An 18,837-nucleotide genomic window follows, 5' to 3' on the forward strand; every position below is an offset into this window, starting at 1 on the left:
GTGGAAAATTAGTTTAGCAAATTAGTTTTAGGCCAAGGACACAATCAATATCAAAGCAGCCATGACTGTGACTGTGCGTTGAACTATCAGTCTAACGGACCTTTGTTCCAGTTCAGTGGAACACGGCATGATGCAAATAAGTTCAGGACACAAACAGTATTATAATCAAGATTTTGACCCGTGTTTGGGAACTTGATTATACCCTTAAAAAGAAGAAGGGGAACGATAACAGTCTAGCAGTTTACTGTCAGTGGTGTTGTGTTACAGAATTGGATACAATTGATAAACAGAAATACATGGCATCTGGATTGACAATAATATGAATACATGAAATATATACAAACAACTTCGATATGAAATATCAATATTTGTATAACTTAAGGGGAAGCTAGATAGATAGGGGATATAGCTAAGTATACGTTCATGTCTAGAGAGAGCATTCGACATGTAAGTGAAAATGAATACATATATGCTTGGATTAATACCTCTAAACTATGATGCGTATTTCATTACATGATGATAGATATATACGCAACATATACATACAAATTAAGGTAAATACATATCTTAAAACACACAACGTATTGTGCATGATCATTCATAACAGAAATAGTTAATACGTATTACCCATATAAAAACAAGGGATAATTACGCATAACAGTGCACGTGTCTAAGTGGGTTTATATTAGAAGGTGAGCAACCAATACAATCATAAACTGTCTAGATTATTCCATACATATATAAGACAACAGTATCAAATAACAAGGCGTAAATGTTTCTTACCTTAATAAGAAGAAGAGGAACGATTACAGTCAAGCAGTTTACTGTCAGTGGTGTTGTCTACTGACCAGTGAAGATGCTTGGCTTTTATAGTAATCGCCCTCCTGTGTTTTGACTTTGAGTGATACCTTACTGAATGAATTGTACATTGTCTTGATGTTTCAGATACAGATTCAGATTCAGTTTATTCGGTAATTCTGGCCTTAAGGCCTACATTACAATTGATGTTACAAAATACAGACAGACCGCTGAGTGCGGCGTAAAACTAAACTCACTCACTCACTCACTCAAGTGAAATAATAAATTCCATGTGTCGCAAGTTTTAGAAAGAGACACTCTACAACTGACACTGTCTTTGGCGGGGTAAAGGATATTGACGGGGTGAAAAGGGAAAACATGTGGTCGAACTTATGAGTTTAGTAGCAAAACAGGAAAACTGCAGTGTGTATATAAACATGTGTGTTTGGAACAATGGCGCTAAATCGTATAATTTTAAAAATAACATTAATGTCCGCCAAGAAAGTACCTGAATCCCATTCTAAATGGAAACCTGCAGAAATTGTTTCATTATATAAATACTTTGATGTGTGCTTTAGAAGTAGTTGCTCCAAGGACGCATATAACATTTATTTGTTAGCAAATAACATTCTTGCAGGCTCATCAAAAGATGAGCATCGTAGAAGTTGGCAAGTACAATATCGACAAACTTGGATAACAAATACAAGAAGAAGTTATACACGTAAACACTTGTTGGGTGTAACATCACAAAACGTACGGATGTTATGTTGATGTTAGGTTTTCAATATATGTCTATGTGCGTGTGTCCTTGAAGCGTATAATGATTTAAGGCAAAGCAACTAAAATAACAAGTTCTACCATTATTCAAAGGTCATCACATTTTGTGAATTGAATCATGATTGTACAGAAACTAACAGCTATTTATTGATCTTTACTTATGATGCCAGGAAACATCCCAGAATACTTAGCCAAACAATGAATAGGTTTGATGTGGTAATATATTTGGTGGTGGATCTGGTATGGTGTGGGATGGCATTTCTGGCGGAACATACTGACGCCCTTCAGTAACTTGGACAGGCGATGCAAGTGAGTGTGACCGACTTTTTCAAATCATCATTGAGAGACACATTCGCAGTTTGCCTCCTCGACTGAAAGAACGTTTGAAAATGTGATGGCGGTATTGTGCTACTGACCAAAATGCATCAACTTTGACAGTTTCCATTATACCCCATTCGTCCTTCACAATCAGTGGCAGTCATAACATCTACTCACATGCTTCACCGCGTTTTGTCACGTGTGCCCACTTCGTTCATTATTGTCGTACAACTTTTTCTAGAAACTAACACCTCTCACAATTTCCGTATATCTTCTACTTGTTAAATGTATAAATCACTGCCTGACGCTGATTAAGACTCCAGTAATCGTAACGATCAAGAAAATGGCAGTATGAGCGTTTAGCTTATTCTCTGTGGCCCTTTCCACGTGACCAGCAGCTGCCCTGGGACAGGGGAGTGGTATCCCTGTCTTATCAATGGTTTGTCCGCGTGTGACTATTCCCAGGTATTGGCGATTAGTCCTGAGAGAGCGCGAGGGTAATCACTTCATCCGATCACGATGTGTGGCGCCACTTGGACCCCGTTGCTCCTGGCCCTGTTCGTGTCCCCTGCTTCCAGCCTGATTGGGCCCATGTCAAAGCCAAATGGAGATGCAGATTTGAACAGCATCACAAGTCACGTGACTTTGATGGAACAGACGGTGAAGAGTCTCGAGGCCCGGTTCCAGACAGTAACAACCGATCTGACAACTGTAAAAGCCGATTTGAAAACAACGAGGACAGAATTATCCTCCCTTCAACTCCAGCACACTGGGACACTGCGGGATCTCACCGTTACGCAGACACAGCTGAAAGATGCATTGACAGAACTACACACTGTGAAGGATGATCTCAAGAAATCACAGTCAGAATTAGCTCTAGTGAAATTTCAGCTACAATCTTCAAATCTATCAGATTTGCCCAATCTGAAGACTGAGCTTAAAACTGTTCAAACTGAACTTTCTGCTGCAAGATCTCAGCTTAACGGAACCTCGTCTGAGCAGAGTGCTATTAAGCATGAACTTGTACAACTAACTTCCTCTATGAAGACACTGAACGCCCAGATAAATGAGACCATTTTGGATGCAATCAGTTCTGACCTGAAGTCGAATTTGGCGGAAATAGATTCACTAAAAGCGGAAATTTCCCTCACCAGGGCTGATACGAACAGAACTGCGTGTGAAGTGGAGATGATTCAGGATTATATGAATTCCTCATCTGCAGCTGTTGGGGACTTAAAAAAAGAACTAACTTCCTTGACACAAACAATGGAAAACGCTACCCTGGAGGCGAACACAACGCAGATTGAAGTCAGTCATTTGAAGAAAGACCTTTATGACTTGAAACAAAATGTCGAGGACCAAAGTAAAATGCTGAATAATATTTCCTCTTCCATAGGTGAGTATACATATTGTGCAATTACCAAACGAGTGGTTTACAATCACACACTAGTACAGAATTATTTTGAGCTTGTGTGGACCAAATCTTTGAGGTACAGTGGACTCTGTATAATCCGACATCTTAATTATCCGACAATCTGTGCATTCCGACTCCATTTTCTGTCCCCAATGACACTATTAATCTGTACAATCCGACATCCTCTCCCTATATTGGACTAACATTGCCAATCAACCTGTCAATGGCCAGTTGGCAACTAACATCCTGTTACTGGCAATCTCTCTGGTCCCAGCACTTACTAACTGGGAGGTAATTAGCAGTGTGAGAACGCCTGTACCTTTGTTTTTACAAGCTGAGTGGCCAGTGCGAGGACCTAGGTATATTTTGTCAAGCACAGGATGAATGGGCTGTGATTCGAGCATTCAAGGCCAGGTATCGACTACATCTTCTCAAGTTACTTATCGTCAGGATGGAAGACTGTCACAAGACAGATGAACTTTGCAAATCTATATCAGTCATTGATGCAATCAGGTGGATTTGTTTTTTTCCCTATATTTACCAAGAAAATAGCTATTAAACATTAATTTCCTCATAGCAGCTAGTTACAATGTATGGTACTGTTTGAAACGTATTCAAGCAAGGAGACATCCGACACTCTGTATCCGACCTTTTGTCCCGGTCCCAGTGAGTGTCGGATTATACAGAGTCCACTGTAGTTCATACACGAAAGTTGTTTCTGATATGGATTACTGACTGGTTGTGATTGTGTTGATGGCTTTCTGGTGGATGTCAGTCGGGCTGATAGGTTTACAATTGGTGGTACATGTGTTGATGACATGACAATGGGTAGTTCGTGTGTTGATGACATGACAATGGGTGGTACGTGTGTTGATGACATGCCAATGGGTGGTACGTGTGTTGATGACATGCCAATGGGTGGTACGTGTGTTGGTGACATGCCAGTGGGTGGTACATATGTTGATGACATGACAGTGGGTGGTACGTGAGTTGGTGACATGACAGTGGGTGGTACGTGTGTTGATGACGCGGCAATGGGTGGTACGTGTGTTGATGACATGACAGTGGGTGGTGCGTGTGTTGATGACATGCCAATGGGTGGTACGTGACAGTGGGTGATGACATGAGTTGGTGACATGACAGTGGGTGGTACGTGTGTTGATGACGCGGCAATGGGTGGTACGTGTGTTGATGACATGACAATGGGTGGTGCCTGAATTGATGACATGACAGTGGGTGGTACGTGAGTTGGTGACATGACAGTGGGTGGTACGTGTGTTGATGACGCGGCATGGGTGGTACGTGTGTTGATGACATGACAATGGGTGGTGCCTGAATTGATGACATGACAGTGGGTGGCACGTGTGTTGATGACATGACAATGGGTGGTGCCTGTGTTGATAACATGGCAATGTGTGGTGCCTGTGTTGATGACATGACAGTGAGTGGTATGTGTGTTGATGACATGACAATGGTTGGTGCCTGTGTTGATAACATGACAATGCGTCGTACGTGTGTTGATAACATATGGCTAATGCTAGATGGGTGAGTGGTTGTTGTCATGATAAGAAAGTGGTGGGTTTTGGTTTATAATTTGTTTAATACCGACATTCGTGTTGGCATATTGGTGGGCGGTACTCGTCCAGATGAGAGGATTTGTGGATGATACTGATGTAGAAGGCATACTGGTGGGTGATGCTTGTGCTGATGACACCACCAGTCGTGGATGATACTGATGTAGAAGGCATACTGGTGGGTGATTCTTGTGCTGATGACACCACCAGTCGTGGATGATACTGATGTAGAAGGCATACTGGTGGGTGATTCTTGTGCTGATGACACCACCAGTCGTGGATGATACTGATGTAGAAGGCATACTGGTGGGTGATTCTTGTGCTGATGACACCACCAGTCGTGGATGATACTGATGTAGAAGGCATACTGGTGGGTGATTCTTGTGCTGATGACACCACCAGTCGTGGATGATACTGATGTAGAAGGCATACTGGTGGGTGATTCTTGTGCTGATGACACCACCAGTCGTGGATGATACTGATGTAGAAGGCATACTGGTGGGTGATTCTTGTGCTGATGACACCACCAGTCGTGGATGATACTGATGTAGAAGGCATACTGGTGGGTGATTCTTGTGCTGATGACACCACCAGTCGTGGATGATACTGATGTAGAAGGCATACTGGTGGGTGATTCTTGTGCTGATGACACCACCAGTCGTGGATGATACTGTTGTCGCTGACATATTGCGTATTTAGACGATTTAAACGACAATTTTATTGGCAATATGTGTGTTGGTTAATGGCACAAGTGGTGATGACATATCGATGAGTCGTTTTACTAGTTAAAAAATCAACTTTCTAACACAATGTGGCTTGACAACGGTTCAAACGTTCGCAGTAGTCCTTCAGAATAACGTTGCATGGACGTAATAATACAACGTCGTCACATCGTGAGATATTTAACAACGGAAATGCTATGGTAGCAGTGACAACGTAAATTGTACACAGAATAAGGATGGAATTGGTAATGGGTAGTATTTGTCTTAATATCATAAGGGTTGCAAATTCATTAATCGGTCAAATGTGTGGATTTCAAATAGGCGGATGAAGCAGTTGTGGATGTCCGATTGGTGGATGATGCTGGTTGTGGATGACAGATTGTGGATGATGCTGGTTTGGATGCCAGATTGTGGATGAAGCTGTTGTGGATGACAGATTGGAGGATGAAGCTGTTGTGGATGACAGATTGGTGGATGCTGCTGGTTTGGATGTCAGATTGGTGGATGAAGCTGTTGTGGATGTCAGATTGGTGAATGCTGCTGTTGTGGATGCCAGATTGTGGATGAAGCAGTTGTGGATGCCAGATTGTGGATGAAGCTGTTGTGGATGCCAGATTGGTGGATGAAGCTGTTGTGGATGCCAGATTGGTGGATGAAGCTGTTGTGGATGACAGATTGGAGGATGAAGCTGTTGTGGATGACAGATTGGAGGATGAAGCTGTTGTGGATGTCAGATTGGTGGATGCTGCTGTTGTGGATGACAGATTGGAGGATGAAGCTGTTGTGCATGTCAGATTGGTGGATGAAGCTGTTGTGGATGTCAGATTGGAGGATGAAGCTGTTGTGGATGTCAGATTGGTGGATGAAGCTGTTGTGGATGACAGATTGGTGGATGATGTTGTGGATGTGATTGGAGGATGAAGCTGTTGTGGATGTCAGATTGGTGGATGAAGCTGTTGTGGATGTCAGATTGGTGGATGAAGCTGTTGTGGATGACAGATTGGTGGATGAAGCTGTTGTGGATGACAGATTGGAGGATGAAGCTGTTGTGGATGACAGATTGGTGGATGAAGCTGTTGTGGATGTCAGATTGGAGGATGAAGCTGTTGTGGATGTCAGATTGGTGGATGAAGCTGTTGTGGATGTCAGATTGGTGGATGAAGCTGTTGTGGATGTCAGATTGGTGGATGAAGCTGTTGTGGATGACAGATTGGTGGATGAAGCTGTTGTGGATGACAGATTGGTGGATGAAGCTGTTGTGGATGTCAGATTGGAGGATGAAGCTGTTGTGGATGACAGATTGGTGGATGAAGCTGTTGTGGATGTCAGATTGGTGGATGAAGCTGTTGTGGATGTCAGATTGGTGGATGAAGCTGTTGTGGATGTCAGATTGGTGGATGAAGCTGTTGTGGATGTCAGATTGGTGGATGAAGCTGTTGTGGATGTCAGATTGGTGGATGAAGCTGTTGTGGATGACAGATTGGAGGATGAAGCTGTTGTGGATGTCAGATTGGTGGATGAAGCTGTTGTGGATGACAGATTGGTGGATGAAGCTGTTGTGGATGACAGATTGGAGGATGAAGCTGTTGTGGATGTCAGATTGGAGGATGAAGCTGTTGTGGATGACAGATTGGTGGATGAAGCTGTTGTGGATGTCAGATTGGTGGATGAAGCTGTTGTGGATGTCAGATTGGTGGATGAAGCTGTTGTGGATGACAGATTGGAGGATGAAGCTGTTGTGGATGTCAAATTGGTGGATGCTGCTGTTGTGGATGTCAGATTGTTGGATGAAGCTGTTGTGGATGACAGATTGGAGGATGAAGCTGTTGTGGATGTCAGATTGTTGGATGAAGCTGCTGTGGATGTAAGATTGGTGGATGAAGCTGTTGTGGATGTCAGATTGGTGGATGCTGCTCTTGTGCATGTCAGATTGGTGGATGATGCTGTTGTGGATGTCAGATTGGTGGATGAAGCTGTTGTGCATGTCAGATTGGTGGATGATGCTGTTGTGGATGTCAGATTGGTGGATGCTGCTGTTGTGAATGTCAGATTGGTGGATGAAGCTGTTGTGGATGACAGATTGGTGGATGAAGCTGTTGTGGATGACAGATTGGAGGATGAAGCTGTTGTGGATGTCAGATTGGAGGATGAAGCTGTTTTGGATGACAGATTGGTGGATGAAGCTGTTTTGGATGACAGATTGGTGGATGAAGCTGTTGTGGATGTCAGATTGGAGGATGAAGCTGTTGTGGATGTCAGATTGGTGGATGAAGCTGTTGTGGATGACAGATTGGAGGATGAAGCTGGTTTGGATGTCAGATTGGAGGATGAAGCTGTTGTGGATGTCAGATTGGAGGATGAAGCTGGTTTGGATGTCAAATTGGAGGATGAAGCTGGTGTGGATGTCAGATTGGTGGATGAAGCTGTTGTGGATGTCAGATTGGTGGATGAAGCTGTTGTGGATGTCAGATTGGAGGATGAAGCTGTTGTGCATGTCGGATTGGTGGATGAAGCTGTTGTGGATGACAGATTGGAGGATGAAGCTGTTGTGGATGACAGATTGGAGGATGAAGCTGGTTTGGATGTAAGATTGGAGGATGAAGCTGTTGTGGATGTCAGATTGGTGGATGAAGCTCTTGTGGATGACAGATTGGAGGATGAAGCTGTTGTGGATGACAGATTGGTGGATGAAGCTGTTGTGGATGACAGATTGGTCGATGAAGCTGTTGTGGATGACAGATTCGAGGATGAAGCTGTTGTGGATGTCAGATTGGAGGATGAAGCTGTTGTGGATGTCAGATTGGTGGATGAAGCTGTTGTGGATGTCAGATTGGTGGATGAAGCTGTTGTGGATGACAGATTGGAGGATGAAGCTGTTGTGGATGACAGATTGGAGGATGAAGCTGTTGTGCATGTCAGATTGGTGGATGAAGCTGTTGTGGATGTCAGATTGGAGGATGAAGCTGTTGTGGATGACAGATTGGAGGATGAAGCTGTTGTGGATGTCAGATTGGTGGATGAAGCTGTTGTGGATGTCAGATTGGTGGATGAAGCTGTTGTGGATGTCAGATTGGTGAGATGAAGCTGTTGTGGATGACAGATTGGTGGATGAAGCTATTGTGGATGTCAGATTGGTGGATGAAGCTGTTGTGGATGTCAGATTGGTGGATGAAGCTGTTGTGGATGTCAGATTGGTGGATGAAGCTGTTGTGGATGTCAGATTGGTGGATGAAGCTATTGTGGATGTCAGATTGGTGGATGAAGCTGTTGTGGATGTCAGATTGGTGGATGAAGCTGTTGTGGATGACAGATTGGTGGATGAAGCTATTGTGTGGATGACAGATTGGTGGATGAAGCTGTTGTGGATGTCAGATTGGTGGATGAAGCTGTTGTGGATGTCAGATTAGTGGATGAAGCTATTGTGGATGTCAGATTGTGGCCATGTCAGATTGATGGATGAAGCTGTTGTGGATGTCAGATTAGTGGATGAAAGCTGTTGTGGATGACAGATTGAGTGGATGAAGCTGTTGTGGATGACAGATTGGAGGATGAAGCTGTTGTGGATGTCAGATTGGAGTGGATGAAGCTGTTGTGGATGACAGATTGGTGGATGAAGCTGTTGTGGATGTCAGATTGGAGGATGAAGCTGTTGTGGATGTCAGATTGGTGGATGAAGCCGTTGTGGATGTCAGATTGGTGGATGAAGCTGTTGTGGATGTCAGATTGGCGGATGAAGCTGTTGTGGATATCAGATTGGTGGATGAAGCTGTTGTGGATGACAGATTGGTGAGATGAAGCTGTTGTGGATGTCAGATTGTGGATGAAGCTGTTGTGGAATGTCAGATTGGTGGATGAAGCTGTTGTGGATGACAGATTGGTGGATGAAGCTGTTGTGGATGTCAGATTGTTGGATGAAGCTGCTGTGGATGTCAGATTGGTGGATGAAGCTATTGTGGATGTCAGATTGGTGGATGAAGCTGTTGTGGATGTCAGATTGGTGGATGAAGCTGTTGTGGATTGTGGATTGATTGGATGAAGCTGTTGTGGATGTCAGATTGGTGGATGAAGCTGTTGTGGATGTCAGATTGGTGGATGAAGCTGTTGTGGATGTCAGATTGGTGGATGAAGCTGTTGTTGTGATGACAGATTGGTGGATGAAGCTGTTGTGGATGACAGATTGGAGGATGAAGCTGTTGTGGATGTCAGATTGGAGGATGAAGCTGTTGTGGATGACAGATTGGTGGATGAAGCTGTTGTGGATGACAGATTGGTGGATGAAGCTGTTGTGGATGTCAGATTGGAGGATGAAGCTGTTGTGGATGTCAGATTGGTGGATGAAGCTGTTGTGGATGACAGATTGGTGGATGAAGCTGTTGTGGATGTCAGATTGGAGGATGAAGCTGTTGTGGATGTCAGATTGGTGGATGAAGCTGTTGTGGATGTCAGATTGGAGGATGAAGCTGTTGTGGATGTCAGATTGGTGGATGAAGCTGTTGTGGATGTCAGATTGGTGGATGAAGCTGTTGTGGATGTCAGATTGGTGGATGAAGCTGTTGTGGATGTCAGATTGGTGGATGAAGCTGTTGTGGATGACAGATTGGTGGATGAAGCTGTTGTGGATGACAGATTGGTGGATGAAGCCGTTGTGGATGTCAGATTGGAGGATGAAGCTGTTGTGGATGTCAGATTGGTGGATGAAGCTGTTGTGGATGACAGATTGGTGGATGAAGCTGTTGTGGATGACAGATTGGTGGATGAAGCTGTTGTGGATGACAGATTGGTGGATGAAGCTGTTGTGGATGACAGATTGGAGGATGAAGCTGTTGTGGATGTCAGATTGGTGGATGAAGCTGTTGTGGATGTCAGATTGGTGGATGAAGCTGTTGTGGATGTCAGATTGGTGGATGAAGCTGTTGTGGATGACAGATTGGTGGATGAAGCTGTTGTGGATGTCAGATTGGTGGATGAAGCTGTTGTGGATGTCAGATTGGTGGATGAAGCTGTTGTGGATGTCAGATTGGTGGATGAAGCTGTTGTGGATGTCAGATTGGAGGATGAAGCTGTTGTGGATGTCAGATTGGTGGATGAAGCTGTTGTGGATGTCAGATTGGTGGATGAAGCTGTTGTGGATGTCAGATTGGTGGATGAAGCTGTTGTGGATGACAGATTGGTGGATGAAGCTGTTGTGGATGAAGCTGTTGTGGATGTCAGATTGGTGGATGAAGCTGTTGTGGATGTCAGATTGGTGGATGAAGCTGTTGTGGATGTCAGATTGGTGGATGAAGCTGTTGTGGATGTCAGATTGGTGGATGAAGCTGTTGTGGATGTCAGATTGGTGGATGAAGCTGTTGTGGATGTCAGATTGGAGGATGAAGCTGTTGTGGATGTCAGATTGGTGGATGAAGCTGTTGTGGATGACAGATTGGTGGATGAAGCTGTTGTGGATGACAGATTGGAGGATGAAGCTGTTGTGGATGTCAGATTGGAGGATGAAGCTGTTGTGGATGTCAGATTGGTGGATGAAGCTGTTGTGGATGTCAGATTGGTGGATGAAGCTGTTGTGGATGTCAGATTGGTGGATGAAGCTGTTGTGGATGACAGATTGGTGGATGAAGCTGTTGTGGATGTCAGATTGGTGGATGAAGCTGTTGTGGATGTCAGATTGGTGGATGAAGCTGTTGTGGATGACAGATTGGAGGATGAAGCTGTTGTGGATGTCAGATTGGTGGATGAAGCTGTTGTGGATGTCAGATTGGTGGATGAAGCTGTTGTGGATGTCAGATTGGTGGATGAAGCTGTTGTGGATGACAGATTGGTGGATGAAGCTGTTGTGGATGTCAGATTGGAGGATGAAGCTGTTGTGGATGTCAGATTGGTGGATGAAGCTGTTGTGGATGTCAGATTGGTGGATGAAGCTGTTGTGGATGTCAGATTGGTGGATGAAGCTGTTGTGGATGACAGATTGGTGGATGAAGCTGTTGTGGATGACAGATTGGAGGATGAAGCTGTTGTGGATGACAGATTGGAGGATGAAGCTGTTGTGGATGTCAGATTGGTGGATGAAGCTGTTGTGGATGACAGATTGGTGGATGAAGCTGTTGTGGATGTCAGATTGGAGGATGAAGCTGTTGTGGATGACAGATTGGTGGATGAAGCTGTTGTGGATGACAGATTGGAGGATGAAGCTGTTGTGGATGACAGATTGGTGGATGAAGCTGTTGTGGATGTCAGATTGGAGGATGAAGCTGTTGTGGATGACAGATTGGTGGATGAAGCTGTTGTGGATGTCAGATTGGAGGATGAAGCTGTTTGTGGATGACAGATTGGTGGATGAAGCTGTTGTGGATGACAGATTGGTGGATGAAGCTGTTGTGGATGACAGATTGGAGGATGAAGCTGTTGTGGATGACAGATTGGTGGATGAAGCTGTTGTGGATGACAGATTGGATGGATGAAGCTGTTGTGGATGACAGATTGGTGGATGAAGCTGTTGTGGATGTCAGATTGGAGGATGAAGCTGTTGTGGATGACAGATTGGTGGATGAAGCTGTTGTGGATGTCAGATTGGAGGATGAAGCTGTTGTGGATGTCAGATTGGTGGATGAAGCTATTGTGGATGACAGATTGGAGGATGAAGCTGTTGTGGATGACAGATTGGAGGATGAAGCTGTTGTGGATGTCAGATTGGAGGATGAAGCTGTTGTGGATGTCAGATTGGTGGATGAAGCTGTTGTGGATGACAGATTGGAGGATGAAGCTGTTGTGGATGCCAGATTGGTGGATGAAGCTGTTGTGGATGACAGATTGGAGGATGAAGCTGTTGTGGATGTCAGATTGGTGGATGAAGCTGTTGTGGATGACAGATTGGTGGATGAAGCTGTTGTGGATGACAGATTGGAGGATGAAGCTGGTTTGGATGTCAGATTGGAGGATGAAGCTGTTGTGGATGTCAGATTGGTGGATGAAGCTGTTGTGGATGTCAGATTGGAGGATGAAGCTGTTGTGGATGTCAGATTGGTGGATGAAGCTGTTGTGGATGTCAGATTGAGGATGAAGCTGTTGTGGATGTCAGATTGGAGGATGAAGCTGTTGTGGATGTCAGATTGGTGGATGAAGCTGTTGTGGATGTCAGATTGGTGGATGAAGCTGTTGTGGATGACAGATTGGTGGATGAAGCTGTTGTGGATGTCAGATTGGAGGATGAATGCTTGGTGGATAAGCCTGGATGTCAGATTGGTGGATGAAGCTGTTGTGGATGACAGATTGGTGGATGAAGCTATTGTGGATGACAGATTGATGGATGAAGCTGTTGTGGATGACAGATTGGTGGATGAAGCTGTTGTGGATGACAGATTGGAGGATGAAGCTGTTGTGGATGTCAGATTGAGGATGAAGCTGTTGTGGATGTCAGATTGGTGGATGAAGCTGTTGTGGATGACAGATTGGAGGATGAAGCTGTTGTGGATGACAGATTGGAGGATGAAGCTGTTGTGGATGATCAGATTGGTGGATGAAGCTGTTGTGGATGTCAGATTGAGGATGAAGCTGTTGTGGATGTCAGATTGGTGGATGAAGCTGTTGTGGATGTCAGATTGGTGGATGAAGCTGTTGTGGATGTCAGATTGGTGGATGAAGCTGTTGTGGATGTCAGATTGGTGGATGAAGCTGTTGTGGATGTCAGATTGGTGGATGAAGCTGTTGTGGATGTCAGATTGGTGGATGAAGCTGTTGTGGATGTCAGATTGGTGGATGAAGCTGTTGTGGATGTCAGATTGGTGGATGAAGCTGTTGTGGATGTCAGATTGGTGGATGAAGCTGTTGTGGATGTCAGATTGGTGGATGAAGCTGTTGTGGATGTCAGATTGGTGGATGAAGCTGTTGTGGATGTCAGATTGGTGGATGAAGCTGTTGTGGATGTCAGATTGGGAGGATGAAGCTGTGGATGTCAGATTGGTGGATGAAGCTGTTGTGGATGACAGATTGGTGGATGAAGCTGTTGTGGATGACAGATTGGAGGATGAAGCTGTTGTGGATGTCAGATTGGTGGATGAAGCTGTTGTGGATGTCAGATTGGTGGATGAAGCTGTTGTGGATGACAGATTGGAGGATGAAGCTGTTGTGGATGTCAGATTGGTGGATGAAGCTGTTGTGGATGTCAGATTGGAGGATGAAGCTGTTGTGGATGACAGATTGGAGGATGAAGCTGTTGTGGATGTCAGATTGGTGGATGAAGCTGTTGTGGATGACAGATTGGTGGATGAAGCTGTTGTGGATGACAGATTGGGATGGATGAAGAAGCTGTTGTGGATGTCAGATTGGTGGATGAAGCTGTTGTGGATGTCAGATTGGAGGATGAAGCTGTTGTGGATGTCAGATTGGTGGATGAAGCTGTTGTGGATGTCAGATTGGTGGATGAAGCTGTTGTGGATGACAGATTGGTGGATGAAGCTGTTGTGGATGACAGATTGGTGGATGAAGCTGTTGTGGATGTCAGATTGGTGGATGAAGCTGTTGTGGATGTCAGATTGGTGGATGAAGCTGTTGTGGATGTCAGATTGGTGGATGAAGCTGTTTGTGGATGTCAGATTGGTGGATGAAGCTGTTGTGGATGAAGATTGGTGGATGAAGCTGTTGTGGATGTCAGATTGGTGGATGAAGCTGTTGTGGATGACAGATTGGTGGATGAAGCTGTTGTGGATGTCAGATTGGTGGATGAAGCTGTTGTGGATGACAGATTGGTGGATGAAGCTGTTGTGGATGACAGATTGGTGGATGAAGCTGTTGTGGATGTCAGATTGGTGGATGAAGCTGTTGTGGATGTCAGATTGGTGGATGAAGCTGTTGTGGATGTCAGATTGGTGGATGAAGCTGTTGTGGATGTCAGATTGGTGGATGAAGCTGTTGTGGATGTCAGATTGGTGGATGAAGCTGTTGTGGATGTCAGATTGGTGGATGAAGCTGTTGTGGATGTCAGATTGGTGGATGAAGCTGTTGTGGATGTCAGATTGGTGGATGAAGCTGTTGTGGATGTCAGATTGGTGGATGAAGCTATTGTGGATGCTTGGTTGTTGTGGATGTCAGATTGGAGGATGAAGCTGTTGTGGATGTCAGATTGGTGGATGAAGCTGTTGTGGATGACAGATTGGAGGATGAAGCTGTTGTGGATGTCAGATTGGAGGATGAAGCTGTTGTGGATGTCAGATTGGAGGATGAAGCTGTTGTGGATGTCAGATTGGTGGATGAAGCTGTTGTGGATGACAGATTGGAGGATGAAGCTGTTGTGGATGTCAGATTGGTGGATGAAGCTGTTGTGGATGACAGATTGGAGGATGAAGCTGTTGTGGATGTCAGATTGGTGGATGAAGCTATTGTGGATGTCAGATTGGTGGATGAAGCTGTTGTGGATGACAGATTGTGGATGGATGATTGAGCTGTTGTGGATGTCAGATTGGTGGATGAAGCTGTTGTGGATGTCAGATTGGAGGATGAAGCTGTTGTGGATGTCAGATTGGTGGATGAAGCTGTTGTGGATGTCAGATTGGTGGATGAAGCTGTTGTGGATGTCAGATTGGTGGATGAAGCTGAAGGATGTGATTGTGGATGAAGCCATTCAGTGATGATTGAGGATGAAGCTGTTGTGGATGACAGATTGGTGGATGAAGCTGGTTTGGATGTCAGATTGGAGGATGAAGCTGTTGTGGATGTCAGATTGGAGGATGAAGCTGTTGTGGATGTCAGATTGGAGGATGAAGCTGTTGTGGATGTCAGATTGGTGGATGAAGCTGTTGTGGATGTCAGATTGGTGGATGAAGCTGTTGTGGATGACAGATTGGTGGATGAAGCTGTTGTGGATGACAGATTGGAGGATGAAGCTGTTGTGGATGTCAGATTGGTGGATGAAGCTGTTGTGGATGTCAGATTGGTGGATGAAGCTGTTGTGGATGTCAGATTGGTGGATGAAGCTGTTGTGGATGACAGATTGGAGGATGAAGCTGTTGTGGATGTCAGATTGGTGGATGAAGCTGTTGTGGATGACAGATTGGTGGATGAAGCTGTTGTGGATGTCAGATTGGTGGATGAAGCTGTTGTGGATGACAGATTGGTGGATGAAGCTGTTGTGGATGACAGATTGAGGGATGAAGCTGTTGTGGATGACAGATTGAGGATGAAGCTGTTGTGGATGTCAGATTGGAGGATGAAGCTGTTGTGGATGTCAGATTGGTGGATGAAGCTGTTGTGGATGACAGATTGGAGGATGAAGCTGTTGTGGATGATGTCAGATTGGTGGATGAAGCTGTTGTGGATGACAGATTGGTGGATGAAGCTGTTGTGGATGACAGATTGGTGGATGAAGCTGTTGTGGATGTCAGATTGGTGGATGAAGCTGTTGTGGATGTCAGATTGGAGGATGAAGCTGTTGTGGGATGTCAGATTGGTGGATGAAGCTGTTGTGGATGTCAGATTGGTGGATGAAAGCTGTTGTGGATGTCAGATTGGTGGATGAAGCTGTTGTGGATGATCCATTGGTGGATGAAGCTGTTGTGGATGTCAGATTGGAGGATGAAGCTGTTGTGGATGTCAGATTGGTGGATGAAGCTGTTGTGGATGACAGATTGGAGGATGAAGCTGTTGTGGATGACAGATTGGTGGATGAAGCTGTTTTGGATGTCAGATTGGAGGATGAAGCTGTTGTGGATGTCAGATTGGTGGATGAAGCTGTTGTGGATGACAGATTGGTGGATGAAGCTGTTGTGGATGTCAGATTGGTGGATGAAGCTGTTGTGGATGACAGATTGGAGGATGAAGCTGTTGTGGATGACAGATTGGTGGATGAAGCTGTTGTGGATGTCAGATTGGAGGATGAAGCTGTTGTGGATGTCAGATTGGTGGATGAAGCTGTTGTGGATGACAGATTGGTGGATGAAGCTGTTGTGGATGACAGATTGGAGGATGAAGCTGTTGTGGATGTCAGATTGGTGGATGAAGCTGTTGTGGATGACAGTTGGTGGATGAAGCTGTTGATGTGATTGGTGGATGAAGCTGTTGTGGATGACAGATTGGTGGATGAAGCTGTTGTGGATGTCAGATTGGTGGATGAAGCTGTTGTGGATGACAGATTGGTGGATGAAGCTGTTGTGGATGACAGATTGGAGGATGAAGCTGTTGTGGATGTCAGATTGGTGGATGAAGCTGTTGTGGATGATGACAGATTGGAGGATGAAGCTGTTGTGGATGACAGATTGGTGGATGAAGCTGTTGTGGATGACAGATTGGTGGATGAAGCTGTTGTGGGATGACAGATTGGTGGATGAAGCTGTTGTGGATGTCAGATTGGTGGATGAAGCTGTTGTGGATGTCAGATTGGTGGATGAAGCTGTTGTGGATGACAGATTGGAGGATGAAGCTGTTGTGGATGTCAGATTGGTGGATGAAGCTGTTGTGGATGACAGATTGGTGGATGAAGCTGTTGTGGATGACAGATTGGTGGATGAAGCTGTTGTGGATGTCAGATTGGTGGATGAAGCTGTTGTGGATGTCAGATTGGTGGATGAAGCTGTTGTGGATGACAGATTGGAGGATGAAGCTGTTGTGGATGACAGATTGGAGGATGAAGCTGTTTTGGATGTCAGATTGGAGGATGAAGCTGTTGTGGATGTCAGATTGGTGGATGAAGCTGTTGTGGATGACAGATTGGAGGATGAAGCTGTTGTGGATGTCAAATTGGTGGATGAAGCTGTTGTGGATGACAGATTGGTGGATGAAGCTGTTGTGGATGACAGATTGGAGGATGAAGCTGTTGTGGATGTCAGATTGGTGGATGAAGCTGTTGTGGATGACAGATTGGTGGATGAAGCTGTTGTGGATGACAGATTGGTGGATGAAGCTGTTGTGGATGACAGATTGGTGGATGAAGCTGTTGTGGATGACAGATTGGAGGATGAAGCTGGTTTGGATGTCAGATTGGAGGATGAAGCTGTTGTGGATGTCAGATTGGTGGATGAAGCTGTTGTGGATGTCAGATTGGTGGATGAAGCTGTTGTGGATGACAGATTGGTGGATGAAGCTGTTGTGGATGACAGATTGGTGGATGAAGCTGTTGTGGATGTCAGATTGGTGGATGAAGCTGTTGTGGATGACAGATTGGTGGATGAAGCTGTTGTGGATGACAGATTGGTGGATGAAGCTGGTTTGGATGTCATTTTGGTGGATGATGCTGGTTTGGATGCCAGAATGATGGATGAAGCTGGTGTCGAGTTCATGGTCAGGATGACATTTTGGTGGTGGTATTCTTCATGGTGTTGTTACTTGTGTTGATGGCGTATTCTGTCTATTATCTTATTGTATATTTTGGGTGGTAATCTTGAAGAACACCTTTTCACATAAATTGTCCGAACTATTCTCTTTGGGTTGTCGGTTCTATTAGTGTGTTGTTTTGACATATTTCTTACATTCACTAGGAAATCAAATAAGGCATATTTGATCATGAAAGAGCATTCAATTTCTTATTCACTTCCACAATCTGTCATTTACTTATCTAGAAGGACTTGAAACAGCCGTTGCATTCCAAACTAGTCCCAGTGCCTACTACTTTGACGTGAAAGACACTGAGAAACTGATATTCGACTCGGCCCTCTACAACATCGGAAATAGTTACGATGGCAAGACGGGGATGTTCACAGCACCGGTATCTGGGACGTTCATATTTTGGGCGGGTGTCAGCTCCTTTGGGAGAAACTCCCGTGTCACAATCAGACTAATCCTGAATCAAGACCGCCATGGTTGTTTGGCACAGGGAACGGGCATCGCCAATAACAATTCCACGGAAAGTACCGCTTCTGTCATGACAGCCGCCGAGCTAAGGAGAGGTGATGTCGTTTGGCTGGAGAAGTACAGTGGCACTGACCGACTCTTCGGCACCCAAGAATCATACTTTGGTGGGGTACTCTTGCACCAACATTAATGAAATGCTGAAGGTCATTTATCATAATAAAGATGCCGGTATTACCTTTAAGAAATCATGATATTTTGTGGCACACTCATATTTGTACATGTCACCAATACTTCATGAAGAATTCTAGCGACCGCCGTGATATGGATGACAAATTGCTTAAACAACTCTTATATTGCGTCGTTTCCATACCCCAACACATGGTCATACCAATATTACAATTACTGAGTATTGTTAAACAAGATGTGATTGGTTTGTTATATTTTGCAAGATAGTTGACGTTAG

The 18,837-nt window shown here is 44.7% G+C and overlaps 1 protein-coding gene across 1 annotated transcript; it reads left to right on the plus strand.

The window, feature by feature from the left end:
• The first annotated feature begins 2,412 nt into the window (after positions 1 to 2,412).
• LOC124255713 lies at positions 2,413 to 18,564 on the plus strand. Its single transcript, XM_046689620.1, has 2 exons — positions 2,413 to 3,289; positions 18,143 to 18,564. Exons 1-2 carry the CDS (start codon positions 2,413 to 2,415, stop codon positions 18,562 to 18,564), a joined length of 1,299 nt encoding a protein of 432 aa, XP_046545576.1.
• The last annotated feature ends 273 nt before the right edge of the window (positions 18,565 to 18,837 follow it).

This window comes from Haliotis rubra, unplaced genomic scaffold (assembly GCF_003918875.1).
Source record: "Haliotis rubra isolate DU_JTF1 unplaced genomic scaffold, ASM391887v1 Scf607, whole genome shotgun sequence".
In the NCBI taxonomy this organism is placed as follows: Eukaryota; Metazoa; Mollusca; class Gastropoda; order Lepetellida; family Haliotidae; genus Haliotis; species Haliotis rubra.